This window comes from Geotrypetes seraphini, chromosome 1, assembly GCF_902459505.1.
Source record: "Geotrypetes seraphini chromosome 1, aGeoSer1.1, whole genome shotgun sequence".
Taxonomy (NCBI): Eukaryota; Metazoa; Chordata; class Amphibia; order Gymnophiona; family Dermophiidae; genus Geotrypetes; species Geotrypetes seraphini.
The window spans coordinates 392148088-392167103 of record NC_047084.1 but is presented as its reverse complement, the minus strand read 5'-3'; the positions used below and the strand labels follow the sequence as shown (position 1 = coordinate 392167103).

Below are 19016 nucleotides of genomic sequence, written 5' to 3'. Positions count from 1 at the left end.
GAGAGAGTCACACATCTCTTTTAAAAAGGATGAAAATGAAGTTACATCTGGTCTAGAGGATGGATCTAAAGTAGAAGGATCCTCATCACCAGATGAACATTCTCCTTCAGAGAGCATAGGGTCTTCTGAATCACCCCACAGATCAGGATCTCGAATCTGAAAACTGCGTCGAGATTCCGGAGTGGAGGGATCTAGGTGTCGGGATTTGCGTACCGACTTTCCTGATCTCATAGAGACGGTACCGGGAGATCGTGGTTGTACCGGTACTGACGTCTGAACAGCCTGATGTTGAGCAGTCGACTCCGGTGCTAGGACTGGCATGGAAGTAGACTGTGTCGGTGCCGACAAAGAGGAAGCCGAGAGAATGGGCTGTGGAATTGTCGGCACCGGTGGCTCAGTCCGGACCGGTACCGGAAGGCTCGGTACCAGTAGTGCAGGAAGGAGTTGTTGTAACTGATCCTTCAATTGCACTTGTAAGACGGCAGCAATGCGCTCGTCTAAAGAAGGCACCGGTACCGCTTTTCTCTTCTGCGGTACCTTGGGTGCCGCTCTACACTCCGAAGAGGAACCCGATGTCGAGGGGCTTACCTCTATCGGAGCGGAGCGCTTCCGTGGGCGTCTCGCGGTCGGCAGGATTGGGCTCTCTGCTACTTTGACCGGAGGACGCTCCAGCGGGGAAGGCTTCTTAGCCGGCTTACCTGACTGGTGCGACGCCGATGCGGTATCGCACGGCGTCGACGAGACGGGTGCCGACTGCGTCGGGGTCGAAGTGAGGACCGGTGCCGCTGAGTCCGACATGTCGGTACCGAATAATAACCGTTGTTGAATTTGACGGTTTTTAAGGGTTCTTTTCTTGAGAGTGGCACAGCGTGTGCAGGTGGACGCCTGATGGTCAGGTCCGAGGCACTGTAAGCACCAGTTGTGCGGGTCAGAGTTAGAAATAGGCCTCGCGCACCGCTGGCACTTTTTAAAGCCGGGTTGGGGGGGCATGAACGTAAACACGGCTTCTGCCAAATCGAAGGCCGAGGCCTCGATGGTGGCAGCAGGCCCCGCCGGGGCGAAACGAAAAAATGGGAGAAAAACCAAAGTTCGGTTTTTTTTTTTTTTTTTTAACAAAGAAAATAAATCAAAAGAGGGAAACAATATTTCCCAATGAGTTTACGCGAGCGGGAAGGCGAAAAAAATAGAAAATGTTCAACAGCCGTTGAAATGTGCGTCTTCTTAGCTCCGCGGAAACTAGAAAACTGGGGACCGCGCGCCTCTGTCGGGCGGGAAGGCACTCGCGCGTGCGCGGTGCGGCCTACCAGAACTTTCCAAGTTCTTAGAGTGCAATCACTCTAAAATTGTCCGTACCGGGGCTCCGTCGGTGCCGTCACCCATCAGTCAAGAATAGCTGCCTGCTTGTCCTGGGATAACATATATTACGGTCCCCATTTTAGAAACCCTATCAGTGATAAACACATATAAAACAAGCATACACATTTAAAATCTGATTTTAGAACGACAGGTTTCTACATGCAAGTATCATTTCTATGTGTATGTGAGAAGGGGATATATAGGGTAGAACTGAAATCTCCACATGTATTCCCTGTTTTATTTAGGGAATACAAACATATTCATACAAATCAGAAGTATCAAGATTTATACCTGCTCCACCATACAAAAATGTATAGAGCAAGGGCTAGGTTTGCACCATACTTTCTCCAATCACATCTCTTGCCCTAGACTGTTTAATTCTCTGATCACAGATCCCTCCTCTCAAATCATATCCTCTCCCTTAAGGTCACCCCTCCCCCACTCATAACTCCCACTCTGGATCTAAGGATCTCTCAAGTAACAAAGGTGCTCTACCAGACAAAAACCCACCCCTCCATAAACTTCAGGCCATTCCTTGTCCACAAGTAAGAGTTTCCAAAGAAACAGCAATGAGGACCCAGGAGAAGATAGAAAAAAAAAACTACTCAGGACTCTAGTGAAATTCAAAGATTTATTAAAATCAACATCAAGATACTTGAAATAACTTGATGTTGATTTTAATAAATCTTCAAATTTTACTGATTCCCAAATTGGTTTTTCTTACCCTCTTCTGGGTTGTAACTGCCCTTGTCCTAGTGGTAGTCTTGCCGTACTACTGCTAAGGGTCAGCATTTTAAGGGGGAATCATCATTTTAGAGCCTGCACTGGATGTGTTGGAGATGGCCCCAGGATTAGAAGATCTGGGGGTAAAGGGAAGTCGTTGGTTTTTGTCTGGATTGGGGTTTTTGTTATATAGAAGTAATTTGGATGAGGGTTGGGAGATCAGTTTCAGGGAGAGTGGAGGATTGGATACAGCATTCAGAGGGAGGGTTATGAGCATGATGCTGTGATTGGAGGTAGGGAAGAGTTGTGATTTGGAGCAATAGCGTAGCTAGGCAGCAAATTTAGGGTGGGTCTGAGAGCAAATTGGGTGGGCCAAACATTTCATCTCCACATTCTTCCCCCAACTAAAGCAAACCCAAATTTAATTTCCACACCTTCCGTCTCCGATATTCCTCAAGATAAACAACATACCTGTGCTAGTGGGGATCCCCAAGCCCCATCAGCCAAAGAGTTTACATGTTGGGTGGCTGCCAACATTGTCCCAGAACCACTGCTGCCAACCTCCATGCATATATGCTAAGTGTCATGCAAGTGTGAAAACTGAGCATGCAGGAGGTCACGTGATGCCATGAGCGGGTGAGGTCGTGTTCTCTGCCTGCTCTGGGACCCTGCTCTCCTTTACGCATTTTAAGTGCTGATTTTGAGCCGATTTGCAACCGCTTTTGATTTCTCTTATATGCCTGTTGCATGGACATATATATTATGCATTCTCAGAATTCTGGCCTCATGAAATCTGCCAAAAAAGATCGAGATCGTCCAAAGTTGGGGGACTCCAAGATGGCGGAATCGGCTGGTACGGCTGTGTCTCAGTTTACAGGCATGGCGTTAAGTGATTTGAAAGAGGCAGTGGCGCAAGTCTTGGATCCACAAATGGCTACATTATCCAGCCAGATGCTTTGTTTAGAACAATTATTATCGGATACGGCCTCGAGGACGACGGAATTGGAACAAAGGGTGTCCAATGTGGAGGATGCCACTAATGCACACGATTCGGCGGTGGCTGCACGCACAAGTAGAGAAAATTGATGATCTTGAAAATCGCTCACGTCGCAACAATCTCTGTATTTTGGGCCTCCCTGAAACGCTTTTGCTCCCTGAGATGCTTTTGCTGCCGGAGTTGGAGAGTTGCTTGGCCGCTGAATTTCCGATGACAGCCTCCTTGGGCCTTGCGTGCCTGGAACGTGCTCACTGGGTGAGGGCACGGCTGGGTCAGGAGGTGAGGCCTAGAGTGGCAATTGTGAAATTTCTTAATTACCGTCATAAGGTGGAGATCTTGCGGCTCTATCGTTCCAAGAAGAACACACTGAAATTTCATGAGGCGCCTATTTGCCTGACCCAAGATTACTCAACGGTTCTGACTGAAAAGAGGAAGGCTTTTTATCCCCTGTGTTCTAAATTGGTGGATGTTAAAGCGCGTTTCATGTTTGTTTACCCTTGGACAGTGCCGGTGGCTGCACAACATGTAAAATTCTTTTGGTGGGGAGGAGATCTTTGGCTGATGGGGCTTTGGAATCTCCACCAGCCACATTAAAGGAGATGACATTTTAGGTGGGGCCGAGCTCAAACTGGATAAGCCCTGGTCCACCCATGGCTAAGCCACCAATATGGGGTAGCCAGTATGGTGAGGAAAACGAGCAGCTCTTACAGTATCTTAAGGCTGGATGCTCTAAAATCACTGTTAAAGTCCCAAGGGTCACTGTGGTGCCAGTAAATTGTCTGATTTGAAAATGGTAATCGATATTGAAACAATTTCACATGCAAATGAGTTTCCCAAAAGCCACCATAATCCCATCCATCAGTTGTTGAAAGCTACTGACATACAGAGGCATCAGGAGAAGTCCAAAACAGCTGAGTAGCAGGGAAATCCCTGAAGCAGCCTCCTGACACTCAGCTGTTCAGGACAGGAAGAGTATTTTTTTTTTGGTAATGGGCACATAAAAAAAGTTGTGCTGGGCCCCCCCCCACTCAAAGACGGCTCATACCCCAGAACTTTAAAAACAACATTTGCAGGAAAAAAGCTCGCTCCCTCCTGCCTTGGCCACCAGGATCCCCAACGCTCCCGACCCCCCAACCTTTAAATTGAAGATAGGCAGGAGGGATACTCACTCCTTCCTGCTAATGCTACCGCTGCCCCCCCCCATTTAAATGGAAGAGCAGCAGGAGGGATGCCCACTCCCTCCTGTCACCAGGGTCCCTGCGAAACATAGGCCCCTCCCAGTGCATCCCAGGATGCACTGGGAAGGGGCTTAAGGCCCAGGTACCTAAGACCACTCCTATGAGAGGGGCCATAGGTGCCTGGGCCAAACAATTTTAGGCCCCTCCGAGTGCATACCAGTGCACCAGGAAGGGGAAGGCCTGTCATTTTGAAAAGGCAGACCTGCCGGGAGGAAGCAGTGGACATTCCTCCTGCCAAATTTTCATCAAAAAGGTACGGGGTTGAGCAGAGTGTCAGGAGTTTGGAGTGGGGTATTGGGGATTCGCAGGGGACCCCAGCAGCAGCAGAAGGGAGTGGGCATCTCTCCTCCGATCTTCCATTTAAAGGTGGGGATCCTGGGTGGCCAAGGCTGGAGGAAGTGGGCTTCCTTCCTGCCAATTTTTTTTTTTAATTTGGGGATGTGTGGGCTATCATAGGTGGGGGGGGGATGTCTCGGGACAACAATTTTTTATTTCTAATGGGGATAGATATTGTAACACACGTACATTTTCTATGCCCATTTTTTTTTAACACTACCATCATCTCCAGACTTGTCAGATTTTGGGGCATTAAAATCCAATGCTTTATTTTGTCATTATCTGGGCATCAATCAGAGTGCTCGTTGTAATCTATTAAATACAATTATCAGAGGCTGCTACAAACCACGGAAAAGACTATGATTTGTCATTTTGGGCATCGATAGCTAAAATACTTCAAAGCTAAACTGGTTAAAACTGGTTTTGAGAATATGGGCCTTAATGTCTTAGCCCCTCAATTAATTCCCATCCAGGAATACATATATAGGTTTCACAAATGTCAGTCCTAATTGCAAATGAGCCACCACAATCTATAAATGTCTGGGTGGTCATAAAAGGGTATATGGTTTTATTTTTTATTTTTCTTTAAAATGGATCCTCCCACAAAATATGTATCTCTACCCGATCTAGATATCTAGATGCGTGCTCTTGCTTGTATTTCAAAACAGGTTCTCTGTCATTCTTTGTCAGTAGATTCTGTTCTATACTACCAGAACTGTACACATACTGAACTAGACGTGTCAATTCCAATTTGTACATTCTCTTTAAAATTCACCTCTATGATACTTAGAGCTAGTGTTTTTCTGACTTCATACAAACCTGCATATCATCTCCCTTTTCTCTTCAGAAGTTCATTTAACTGTAGTTATGTCTTCTCAATTTTTCATTATTCTTTTGTACTTTTATTCCCTAAGAAATACACAGCTATTCACTAACTCTGCTGTTGTTTTTTTCTTGTGCATCATTTCATGTACTTGCAGACTTCGTTTCTTCTTGAAGCACTTATGACATTCAGTACATTTAAATGGTCTCTTTTCCAGGTGAGTTATTTGATGCAATTGCAGGCCACTTTTCTGTCTGAAACATTTATCACATTCAGAACATTTAAATGGTTTCTCACCAGTGTGGATCATTATATGCTGCTCCAGTCTGTCTTTTTTTGTGAAACATTTATCGCATTGCGGACATCTGAATAGATTCTCTTGTGTATGGATCTTTTCATGCAGTTTTAAGTTATGTGCCCATCTGAAATATTTATCACATTGGGAACATTTAAATGGTTTTACCATCTCTCTCATGTGGGTAATTTCATGCAGTTGCTGACAGCTTTTGTGTCTAAAGCTTTTTTGACATACAGAACATTTATACGGTTTCTCTCCTGTGTGAATCATTACATGCTTTTGTAATGTCTGTTTTGCTGTGAAACACTTATCACATTCAGAACATTTAAAGAGGTTTTCTTCCAAGTGGCTCTTTTCATGCCGTTGTAGACCTTCTTTCCACCCAAAACACTTATCACAATGGGAACATTTAAATGGTTTCTCTCTAATGTGGGTGATTTCATGCCTTTGCAGGCCTTGTTTCCACTTGAAACGTTTGTCACATCCAGAACATTTAAACAGATTCTCTTCCAAATGGCCCTTTTCATGCCGTTGTAGAGCTCCTTTCCACCCAAAACACTTATCACATTGGGAACATTTAAAGGGTCTCTCTCTCATGTGGGTGATTTCATGCCTTTGCAGGCAGTTTTTATATCTAAAGTATTTTTTACATATAGAACATTGAAATGGTTTCTCCCCTGTGTGGATCATTACATGTTGCTGCAGTGTATGTTTTGCTGTGAAAAATTTATCGCATTCAGAACATTTAAACAGGCTCTCTTCCAAGTGGCTCTTTTCATGCCGTTGTAAACCTTCTTTCCACCCAAAACATTTATTGCATTGGGAACATTTAAATTGTTTCTTTCTTGTATGGGTCACATTGCGTAGTTGAAGGCTGCACTTCTGACTGAAAGATCTATCACAGTCAGAGTATTTAAATGGATTATCACAGGCAACAGTGTCTCTAATAAGTTTAGTTTTAGATACACCATGGTAGTACTGAGCCTCACTCCTAATTCCAGGGATGGGATGCTGAACAAAATGGGAATCTGTGGTGAAGTTTTCCTGATTATCAGCACTTTTGAAAGGTATTTCACCTTCTTTCAGCTCCTGAGTTTGTACAAGTCTAGAACAGTGGTTGGAAGTTCTCTCTTGTGTGTTTGACCTTTTTCCTTTTTTGACTTTTGCTTTCACTCTGGTTGGTGTTATGCTACAGATACCTCCCTCACAATCAGATGAAGAATGTGGGCTGTTTCCAGAGGCATCTTTGCATTTCTTTTCCTCCCTCTTCTGTCCATCATACATTCTCAGTTTTTTGATATTACTCCTAAATCCATCATCTGTTGGATAAAAAGGAAAATATGATCATTAATTTCCAGGCCAGTGGAGTTCATACACCAAAAATTCAACTTCCATACTGAATCCTCTATTTTTCCACTATTCTACTCCAATTCCTATTGATATTAGGCTGATTTTTTTGTTCAGGATCTAAAGAAATTATAAATTTAAGTTATATTTACCAATATAAATCCAGAAGATACTGTATATATAGTTTATTTTGAAGCTGGAGTCATAGTTGGTACATTTTTACCAGCTCAGACTCTGCAGACCTGTTAACTTCAAAGTATGGATAAGGACATATACTGGGAAATATTGCCACAACATTTTTAAACACATTTGCTTTGCTAAAAAACCATATCAAATGAAAAAGAAAGTGTTGTTGTTTATAGGCAGGAGCAGATGGACAGTGGCACAAGAACAGAGGAAAAAAAATTGTCTGATCTTATCTTGCTGGCTCTGTGTATTATCTTTCTCACCTCCATTCTCTGATTATAGTTACTAACCAAGTACTTTAGATTTTTATTTCTAAGCCCTTAAGATTTAGTGGTTTTTAAGATGATAAGTCTAATAGTAAGCTTTTCTCTCTTTATGTAAAGTTTGAAATTATCCTAGGAACACAGGAAGGATTTTAATATAAATGAAAATTTTCCTTACCTTTATGGATATCAGTATCCTTCTCTCCTCCACCCAGTAGATTACTGACACAAGGCTCTTCTATATTTAGGGTTTGTACCATAGAGTCAGGTTTGCAACCTTGAGCACCTGCTAGAAAAATGTGAGAATCATTTCAGCTTTTAAATAGTCTTCAAATATTGACTCGAGAATAGCAATACTTGGCCTAAAATGAGATGATGGAAATCCTGTAAGCTCTGAAAATGTAAGTAAGCACCCTGATAGGTGTTAAAGTCTCTCTGAAGATATGAAAAGGAACCATGATAGGGTAGGCACACAAATTCCCAAAATACAATGGTGAATGAAAACTGTAGCTCATTTCAACCTGCTGCTGCCTTCCTGCTTCCCTTTTCTCCTGCTGCTCTTGTTGGAAGGCTGAGTGCGAAACAGGGCCACCCTGCTTCCCTCCCTCTTTGTTTCCAGCTAGAGAGCTGAATGAGGACAGAAATTTCACCTGTCCTCGCCTGTCCCTGCTGCAATCTCCTCCATCTCTATCTGTCTCCTCAAGTAATCTTCTCCATCTCCATCTGTACCTATAAAAAAAGTAGTAACTGTGTCAGGAAGCAGGGCTGGAGGCCATACTTGTTAATCACCAGTCACCAGACGCACGTGCCTGGCAATTGTCAAGTCCTGCCTCCTGATCAGCGAGGAGATGGTGACTGCAGCAAAAGGAAAGCATGGGTAGGCTGACCTGGCATTACACTTCTGCAGGAACCCTGAATGGCCTGTGTCCATTCCCACAGAATTCCTGCAGACGCAGAAGGAATCCCCCTGGTAACCGTGGGATTCCTACTAACCCTGTTCCTATGCAGCTCTTTATTTCCAGCATAAGCTTTCCCACTTCCTTCCCTTCTCCTGCTGCCAATTTAGTCATCCTCATTCTTCCTGCCTATCTCAGAGAGGACCATCATAGTCCTTTCCTCTAGTCTCTTCCAGTAACAACACCTCCTGTCTGCCTCTTTCCAGTTGCCATCACTGTCTGGTTCACAGAACCCTACCCAGAAGCTGCAGATGGTAGAAAAGGTGACTTTAGTTAAGTTACTTTAGTTTAATGTTCTAGGTATTCCACCTTTCAAAAGAAAAATCAAAGTGCTGCTGATCAATAGTTGGCATCTCGCAACAGCATTAAGACATACACAATGACCTATAATGGTTGGATAGTGCAGGATAAAAAATTTCTTGTAATAAATAAAATAGAGTGGAAAGGAAGAAAAATTATAAAAACTCATAGATTATAGAATCTAGGTGATTAAAAAAACAATGAAGGGAAGGAAAAGAGACATGAAAAAGGGACTAAGAAAAATTAGTCTTCATAAGAGAGAAGAGTAGAGACTGGAAAGAAAACATGATTGTTTATGAAAAGAAAATATAGTAGAATCATTAGGAAAGATTAGAGAAGGAAATTGAGAAGAAACTATTGAAAGGCAAAAATCAAAGAGGGAATGGGAAAATATTGAGAAAAGGAGAAATGAAAAGGCAAGAGAATACAGTACAAAAATTATCTACACAAAGGTCAGAAGTCAAGAGCTTTGATGCAGGCCTTCAAGCGGGGTCCAGAGAATGTATCTTCTTTGTAAAAAATATTTGAATCAATGATTAGACCAAGCTACATCACCTGCTTCATGTAGTTCACATGTGCCTGTGTTAGGCAGGCTTCCTCTGTCCTCAGATCCCTGGGGCTCAATCCTAGATCCATCTTCCTTAAATCGGATTAAAATGGCAGGTTTGATATTGGTGGAGCCTGTTATAGAAACATTGTTACAACTGGGTCAATTTTTATAACCAGCAATCATAACACTTTTAAACACTAGCTGCACCATGTAAAAAAAAGTATATTCAGCAACGTAAATGGTTGCTATCTATACAGTGCCAATATCTGAATGCTATACAAGTAGGCAAGATGTTTCACATTAGGATTGCAAGAGATACTAAATGGTTTCCACCCTAGCTCCATCTTGTGAGAGTCGGTATATTAAACACAATAAAACTTGAAACTTGAACTACCTCCACCTAGGCACTAAGAAGTCAATCCTATAAAGGATGGTAAAGTTAGGTGCCAAACATCTAGACCAAGGGTGTCAAACTCAATCACATAAGGGGACAAAATCTAAAACATAGGCTAAGTCGTGGGTCAAATTTTCTATTAAGATACTTAGGGGTCCTTTTATTATGGTACGCTAACCGATTTAGCGCATGCTAAATGCGCACCTTAATAAAAGGACCCCTTAGTCGCAGCAGAAGTATAGGGTTACAACCTCTCCAACCCCACATTGGCTCTGTGATGTAAATAAAATAAATAAAAAATATTTTTCCTTTCTCTTTTAGAACCTAGTTCACACCTGCTGTCTAACACCAGTTCTGGCAGGATACACATTTCAAATCTGACATATTGTAATCACAAAACAGAAAATAAAAATATTTTATCTACCTTTTGTTGTCTGGTCATTATTCAAATCATGTTGTGGTCCCAGGCTCTGGTTGTCTTATGATAACTCGCTTGCCAGGGTCTCCTTCTTTCTTCTTCCCTTCCATTTCCCTTCCCTCGCTTCATCCCAGCAGCTCAAGACAGGCACCTCCCCCCCAGCAGTCTGACACAGGAGGGAGCATCCACAACACAGAGATACTTGTGATCTGGCATAGCCACTGTTGGAAACAGTCCCAATATGTCCCAATACGTTGATGTTTATATAAGGTCAAAGGCTATGCATTTGATACACCACCTTTCTGTGGTACAACTAAAGTGGTTTACCTGACTTACAACAGACCTGAGAAGTGGGTAGAAGGTAGTGACATGCAATCAGAAAACACTAAGAAGCAGGAGAAAGACAGTGTTAGGTAAATAGAGCACTAAAAGGAGAAGTACAGTGAAGGGCACCAAGAATCGGGAATAAAAACAGCGAGAGGCAGGTAGGAGCACAGAGATGGCAGCGCGACAAGTAGGTAGAGGGCACCATGAAGCACAGAAAGTAATGACAAGTAAGTAAAGAGCACTTTGAAGAGGGCTGAGAACAATGTCAGACAAGTAGACAGTACTGGAGCTTCGAGGGCTTCTGCAATCTATTATGCCTCATTCTCCAGGCTCCTCCCATCTACCGGCAGTATTTTAATACTTTTTCCTTTAGTTTATATCACAATAAAGCGGGCGGTATCAATCAACCCCAGGAAACTGAAGTGCTGCCTCTTGGGCGCCGCCATGAATCTGCATGGCCCAGCTGTTGGTGTGAACGTGCAGCTCCAGAGCCAGGCACAGGCAATAGAGGCCAAAGAGGGGCCCAACAGCACACAACCATCTCCAGTTGCAGCCATCAGGTGACGCGCAGCTCCACCAATGTGAAAGGAGCTACGTCGAAATTGAAGCCCTGCCACCGCAGCATGTTCCCTCTGCCATGGTCCCACCTCTCCTCTGATGTACGGGACCGTGGCAGATGAAACGTGCGGCGGCAGGGCTCTAATTTCAACGCGGCTCCTTTCACATTGGTGGAGCTGTGCTGCATCTAATGGAGGGAGGGAGGGAAGGAAGGAACGGTGGGCAGGAATTGTTTGGTGGGCCAAATTTTATTACCCATGGGCCAAAGTTTGGTGTGGTATACAGACCCCCAAGACAACTGGAAGACATGGACGCAGAATTAATTGAAGACATAGAGAATATCACTCTACGGGGCGACACTGTACTGCTAGGGGACTTCAACATGCCTGATGCAGACTGGAACACATTTTCAGCGACAACCAGCAGCAGCAGGAGGCTATTAAACTCCATAAAGGGAGCACGTCTCAAACAGATGGTAACGGAGCCCACTAGGGCCCAGGCGATCCTCGACCTGTTACTCACCAACGGGGAAAGCATCTCAGAGGTCTCGGCAGTGGCGTACCAAGGGGGAGGCGTGGGGGGAGGTCCGCCCCGGATGCCAAGCCCTGAGGGGGTGCTCCCGGTCCGGTCCGGTTCCCCCCCACTGCGCGCGGTGTCGCATCTGGAAACAGCCTGCAGCAAGATCGCGATGCCAGCGATCTTTGCCTGCTTCGGCTGTTTCCTCCGCCACGGTCCCGCCCCTCCTCTGATGTCAGAGGAGGGGCAGGACCGCAGCGGAGGAAACAGCCGAAGCAAGCAAAGATCGCTGGCATCGCGCGATCTTGCTGTAGGTTATTTCCCCAGGGAAATGAAGCGGGGAGGCCGGGGGAATGAGCAGTGCTTCGTGGTGGTGGTGGTGGGGTCCTTTGAGGTAGTGGGGGGGGCAGCAGACCTTCAGGGTGGGGCGGGCAGGCAGACCTTGTGGATGGGGGGGGAGACAGGCCTTCGGGGGGGTGCAGGCCTTCGGGGGGGTGCATGCCTTCAAGGGGGGGAAGGCCTTCAGGAGGGGCAGGCCTTCGAGGGGGGGTGTAGGCCTTTGGGGGGGTGCAGGCCTTTGGGGGGGAAGGCCTTCAGGGGGGGCAGGCCTTCAAGGGGGGCAGGACTTCAGGGGGGCAGGCCTTCGAGGGGGGTGTAGGCCTTTGGGGGAGTGCAGGTCTTCGGGGGGTGCAGGCTTTCAAGGGGGGAAAGGCCTTCAGGGGGCAGGCCTTCAAGGGGAACAGGCATGCAGGCCTTCAAGGGGGGGACAGGCCTTCGAGGGGGGTGTAGGCCTTCGGGGGGATGCAGGCCTTCCCGGGGGGTGCAGGCCTTCGGGGGGTGCAGGCCTTCAAGGGGGGGGACAGGCCTTCAGGGGGGGCAGGCCTTCAAGGGGAACAGGCAGGCCTTCAAGGGGAACAGGCAGGCCTTCAAGGGGGGACAGGCCTTCGGGGGGGGTGCAGGCCTTCAAGGGGGGTACAGTCCTTCAGGGGGGGGCAGGCCTTCAAGGGGAGCAGGCAGGCAGGCCTTCAAGGAGGGGACAGGCCTTCAGGGGTGGGATGCAGACCTTTAAGGGGGGGACAGGCCTTCAGGGGAGGGGGGGGCCCTGGTGTAGAAGTACATGGAGGGAAGGAGGAGGGGTTCAAAGAGACGTGCATATGACGGACTTTGGGTGGGAAGAAATAATGGGTCTGAAAATAGAGGGGAGAGAGAGAGAGGTGATGGACATGGGTTTTAGGGAGGGAAGGAACAGAAAGGGAGAGAAGTTGGACACAAGGGATGGTGTGGAGGGGGGGATAGAGATACTGATTAGGAGGGTAGTTGGGAAAAGAAAGGGAGAGATGGTGGACCCTGGGGTGGTGGGGAAGGAGGGAGAGCTGCTGGATGAAAGGGTAGTTAAGAAAAGGTGGATCTGTGGAGGGAGACAAAAAAAGGAAAGATGCCAGACATCCGGGGGAGGGAAGGGAAACGGAAGGGGAGGACAGAGATGGCAGATGGATGGTTAGCATGGAGAAAGAAGAAAGAAGGAGACCCTGGCAAGCAAGTTATCAGAAGATAACCAGAGCCTTGAACCAACAAGATTTGAAAAATAACCAGACAACAAAAAGGTAGAAAAACTAATTTTATTTTCTGTTTTGTGATTACAATATGTCAGATTTGAAATGTGTATCCTGCCAGAGCTGGTGTTAGACCGCAAACGTGAGCTAGGATTTAACAGAGAGAGGAAAAGTCCTTTTTGTTTCTTTATTTTATTTACACCACAGCGCCAGTGTGGTTAGGAGAAGCCAAAGGGGGGGTGAAAAAGCTATAAAATAAACCCACCAGGATGTTTGAAAAAAACACCCAATTGGGCAGGAAAATCGAATCGATAAACCAATTCAATAGGCTGAATCGAATCGAAATTTTTTTTCCTGAATCTGGCAGCACTAGTTTGCGCTACTGTCTTAAACTTTAGGACCTGGGATTGGGGAGAGATGGCATCCTCAGTACTTTATAATGCAAGTGAAATGAGGATTTGGTCAGATTTTTGAAGGGTCTGCACTCTGCAGAAGAAAAATATTGTATACGCCGGGGACATGAGACAGCAGGAAATGGGAACTTTTCTTCCTTCTATTTTTGTGAATGGCAAGTCTGAGGATGTCAGAGATTTCAGTTAAAATATGTGCTTTATAAGAAAATATAATAATGTGTTTTATAAAGTTTGTAACATTGCTGGCCTACCCGGTGAGTGTTCCTAGTGGTGGTGGTGGCAGCGTGTCAATGTGTTGAGAGGAAGAGGTGATCTGGGAAATTCTGCTGAGCAAACTCCGGGCCCATTTTCACCCCCCAGTTAGTCCACTCCACTCAACTGGTTCACACACTGAGTGGGTCTTTGGGTGTTGTTCCTGGGTAGTTGTTTTGGGATCTCTTCCAGTGGTTTGTCAGTATCTCCTTCTGGTCCAAGGAAGGAAACTTTGTTAACCTTAGCACTGACCTACAGAATATGTTTGTAACAGCGCTGCTTGTGTGGCATTAGTCTATGTAGTGATCGAAAGAAAAAACCAGACCTTTGCACATTTTTGCACTATATGGTGAGTGTATGAGGAGATTCACATTTCCTGCACAGCTAAGTCCGTGTGAAGTTACCTTGTGCTGTATTTGACATCTAGCAAAGTCTCTGTTTGGAAGGAAAGATCTCAGCTTAAAAATGAAGTGGCCAGAAGTTATGGTAAAAGCAGATAGCGTAGCTGGTTTTAAGAAAGGTTTGGACAAATTCCTGGAGGAAAAGTCCATAGTCTGTTATTAAGACATGGGGGAAACATCTGCTTGCCCTGGATCGGTAGCATGGAATGTTGCTACTCTTTGGGTTTTGACCAGGTACTAGTGACCTGGATTGGCTTCCATGAGAATGGGTTACTGGGCATGATGGATCATTGGTCTGACCCAGTTAGGCTATTCTTATGTTATGTTATGTTATGTTTTCACTTCTTATTTTAATGTATTTTTTTTTCTGAGAACTTATCAGTGTTTTTTATAATGGGAACAAAAATGGAAGAGAATTAATGTGTGTGGAATGGGGGGTAACTAATTTCTTCAGCTAAATAATTCAATCCACCTCAACCAGACATAGGAGAACTCACGCACCATTCACACACCCTCCAACCAAAAACGTCAAAAAAAACCAACAGTTCGACAACCTCCTAGCCATTCGAGCTGCAACTCTCGACCCCCAACTCTACAACCTATTGACCTCGACCACAAACTACAAAACCTTCAAAAAAGAAATAAAAACCCTTCTATTCAAAAATACATAAAACCGAACTAACACAATCAGAACTGTCCCAAGCATCACCTGCAACTACTCCATATGTACTTCTGATGTCATGACAATTCAGACATAATTTATGTTATGGTATGTTTGGAATAATGGTTACATATATGAGGTTCAATAAAATAAAATTTTCACTGCCTGTTTCTATTATGACCATTTATTCAGTTTCATGGTTATTACAAAAAATATTTTTTTACATGGGGGTGTGTGTCAAAAAATTATGGGCCCCGGGTGCCACATACCCTAGGTACGCCACTGGGTCTCGGTAGGAGATACGCTAGCCTCCAGCGACCATAACATGGTATGGTTCAACCTTAGGAAAGGCTTCCCTAAATCAATCACAAAAACAAAGGTAGTCAATTTCCGGGGCACCGACTTCGCACGCATGGGAGATTTCGTCCATCAGACGCTGCAGGACCAAACAGAGACCGGTAATGTGGAAGCTATGTGGTCGTCCCTGAAATCACCCATACACGAAGCAACTAGTCGCTACATAAAATCAGTAGATAAACGGCAAAGAAACAATAAACCCCAATGGTTCGGGGGGGTCACGTGATGCCGAGCAGTTGATCGGACGTGCCTCTGCACAGCTCCGGGCCATGCTGCCCTGAAACCTGCTAATTTGCACACAATCGAATTCCAATATTTTCCATCTCCCCTCCACTGTCATCCTGGAGTTATTGGGTGCTATCGCAGCGAATTTTGAGGGGTTTTGTGCAGGGAATGTCGGCGAGAGCACAACGGGACACCCGTGGGAAGGTGAGGCTCCCTGACTCTAAGATGGCGGAGAGCCACGAGGTGCCGATATTTACGATACAGGAGGCGGCTATCCAGGAACTCACTAAATCTGTTACCCTCGTCATGGAAGATAAACTGGCGAAAATCCAGACGTTTATGGAAGATTTCAGAGAAACGATTGAAAACCATGCGGGAAGGCTGCAGCGGGTGGAGGACAGAGTGGCCCAGCAAGAAGATCGAACCGCCAGTTTTGAGGAACGCTTACGGGCCCTGGAGACCGCTAAGACCACATGCTTTGAGCGCCTGGATGATCACGAAAACAGGAGCCGCCGAAACAATTTAAGATTTATCGGCCTGCCTAGCAACATCAGGGACGTGGACCTCCGTACAAGCTTGGAAACGTGGCTCTCGTCCGTTATGGAAATGGACGCTTCGGGGGAGAAAGTGCAAATTGAAAGAGCTCACCGGGTGGGGAGTCGGAGAGAAAATGAACAACGGCCCCGTCCTGTCCTTGCACGCTTTCTAAACTTTGCTTTGAAGGAGCGTGTACTCGCTCGATTCCGGCGCGGGGCAGGATTTGTCTATGAGGGGCAGAAGATTCTCGTCTTCCAAGACTTCTCCCCACAGGTGTCCTCTCGGCACCGGGCAATGGCACCTCACTGTAACACCCTTTATCAACGCAATATAAGGGTGTCTCTGCTTTATCCGGCCAGAGCTCATGTCTCCTTTAACAACAAAATTCAATACTTTGAGACACCGAACGAATTAGAGCGTTTTATCCAGGGCCTGCCGGCACCATTGTGTGAGGAGCCCGGGACTGAATGACTCTCCCTTGGACTGTTTCACAACTTCCCTCACTATTACATCTAGCACCCCTGCTTGTGGCGAGGGGAGCTTACGGATCTTTAATCGCTGGTGGACTGTGGAGACTATGCAGAGCTTCCGAGGGGCTTTTTATTGTAATCTCTGGGGATCCCTGCTATATCGGGAGCGTAGCAAGATCGCCATACCCCAGTCGCCTTTTGAGGCGTGCCCTGGATGGACATATTGCTGGCTGCAGGGGCAACTGTGGGCCCTGAGATCATCGGCTGTTCCACCTCGCCCTTTGACGGAAAATTATTGCCCTACGGGAGCGCAGCGCAGGCCTTCAGGGGGAACGACGGCCTCGGAGTATTTCTCCCGCCTCCTGGTGGGAGGCCAAGCCGGCTGAGCTGCGGTGTTGGGCATGGCTGCGGGTGCGGGTATGACGGCGCCCCACTGTTTCTGATCTGCTGGGCGGCTGCCCCATCGCTGCGCTGCAGCATACATCTTTGCCCCCGCACGCCCAAGCGTACCTTGCTCCGGAGTTGAGGAGTTGGAGGGATTGGGGCATCCAGGGGGCTGCCTGAGCTAAGGGGCCCTCACTGGAGGCTACTATTCTTATTGTTCTCTGACTCTATGTGCTCCACCAGGGACTTAGACATGTTACCAGAGTTTTCTGTGCTCTATCTGTTTTGATGTTCCTATTCACTAAGGGCATGGCCCGGAGTTGTTTGTTTTCTATTTTCTGTACCTTTGGGTTTTAGCATGGTTTTCCATGCTGGGGTTAGGGGAAGGGGTGGGTTGAGGTGGGAGGGTTGGGGGAGAATGATTGGGGGATTGATTGTGTGTTTGGTTCGGGTTTGTATGAGGAGTTTGTTTGCGGGGCGCCTGGTTGATTGTATGAGTTCTCCACTGTTGAGTCAATGTTCTTGTATGAGCAAGATAACTCAGTATTTCATGAGTGGATGGAGGCATAGGCTGGGACGGCCTCCACTGCTCATATTTTGGTTATTTCCTGCATATTTTATGCCTATTTGTAAGTTACATGGTACAATTACATGTTAAATCATTGAACGTAGATGGGATTCACTCACCAGTTAAGCGTACTAAAATCTTAGCATATCTAAAGCGCGAACACACGGACATAGCATTCCTACAGGAGACCCATTTGAGCTCTGGGGAACATGGGAAACTGCGTAGGGGCTGGGTGGGACAAGTACATTCTGCATCATTTACAACCCGGAAATGTGGGGTGGCTATTCTCATTCATAAGAAAATACCCTTCCACTTACACAGCCAAATTGATGATCCCAACGGGAGGTTTCTCATTTTAGTGGGTGAACTATGGGGCAAACCTTTAATTTTATGCAATATTTACGCCCCTAACACTTACTCTCATGCTTTCTTTACCTCTGTGGTGGGTCACTTAGCACCCCTCCTGCCTCAACCGGTCATACTGGGAGGTGACTTTAACTTTGTTGCACACCCCTAGTGGGATCGTAGACTGGCTAAGCCAGTACCAAAGGGCCATTTCAATAGAGGGGTCCACTTCCTTGCTAGGGAGTTGGGGCTGTTGGACTCTTGGCGCACGCTGCATCCAACCGAACTCGATTTTTCTTTTTACTCTCACCCCCACTCGTCTCATTCTCGCATTGATTACTTCCTCATTTCAGCTTCTCTATTCCCGAACTTATCGGCAGCAAGCCTTTCACCACTGATAGTATCTGATCATGCTCTACTAGGCCTTGACTTACATTTTGGGACCACGGTCGCGAGCCGTATCTGGCGGATGTCCCCTTTCCTTTACAAGGATGCGAAGTTTCGAGACTTCTTTCAGAAACGATGGGATGAATTCCATAACACTAATTCAGTTACAGATGTAGACCCCGTTTCTATTGGGAGGCGGCTAAAGCGGTCATGCGAGGCCACATACTGGCTTACACGGCATCCTTGAATAAAAAGTGAGATGGGGAGCTCTTGGCTCTATCGCAGGATCTCGCCAGATTTCGCTCTCTTCATATCTCTCGTCTTGACGATTCCTCCAAACAAGCCATGTACGCCGTTAAGGAAAAAATTAACCTCCTTCTGGAGCAAAGGGCCAGACGTAATATATACTGTTACAAATACAAACTCTATCGCTGGGGGGATAAAACAGGGAGATTGCTGGCTAACTTGGTGCGCCCGCACAAAACTCGTCACACTATTACTTCCATTAAAGACAAGCGAGGCGTCACGCATGTTACTCATTCGGCCGTCACAGAGCAGTTTGTGCAATTCTACACCGACCTATACGCCGAGCAACCCTATGAAGCGTCCGCTAGTGATCGGTTTTTTCAAAACCTCCATCTACCCACCCTGACGGAAAATCAACGCCTTGCCCTCAATGGTCCTATCCTGGGAGAGGAGATACAGGTTGCTATCAAAAAGCTCAAACTGGCTAAAGCACCGGGCCCCGACGGCTTCGGCCCGGAATTCTATAAATTACTGGATCCCCCGGCTCTAGCCTCCCTACAACAATACTTTATGGGACTCCGCAGTACCACTCCCCCTGGGGACACACACAATAGGGTGCATGTTATTATTC

General features: G+C 46.2%; 1 protein-coding gene across 2 annotated transcripts in view; it reads right to left on the bottom strand.

Moving 5' to 3' along the window:
• Positions 1-1414: 1414 nt before the first annotated feature.
• The window catches only part of LOC117347032 (oocyte zinc finger protein XlCOF6-like), a 49860-nt gene continuing 32258 nt past the window's right edge, over positions 1415-19016 (bottom strand). Inside the window, exons 5-7 of one of the 2 annotated variants that reach the window (XM_033917328.1) lie at positions 9379-9504; positions 7746-7856; positions 1415-7090 (exon numbers count right to left, since the gene is read on the bottom strand). In XM_033917328.1, the coding sequence (XP_033773219.1) occupies positions 5553-7090; positions 7746-7856; positions 9379-9504 (1775 nt within the window). In that variant the 3' untranslated portion in view covers positions 1415-5552. The remainder of the gene's footprint in view (positions 7091-7745; positions 7857-9378; positions 9505-19016) is intronic. The other variant, XM_033917338.1, reaches the window with a different exon arrangement.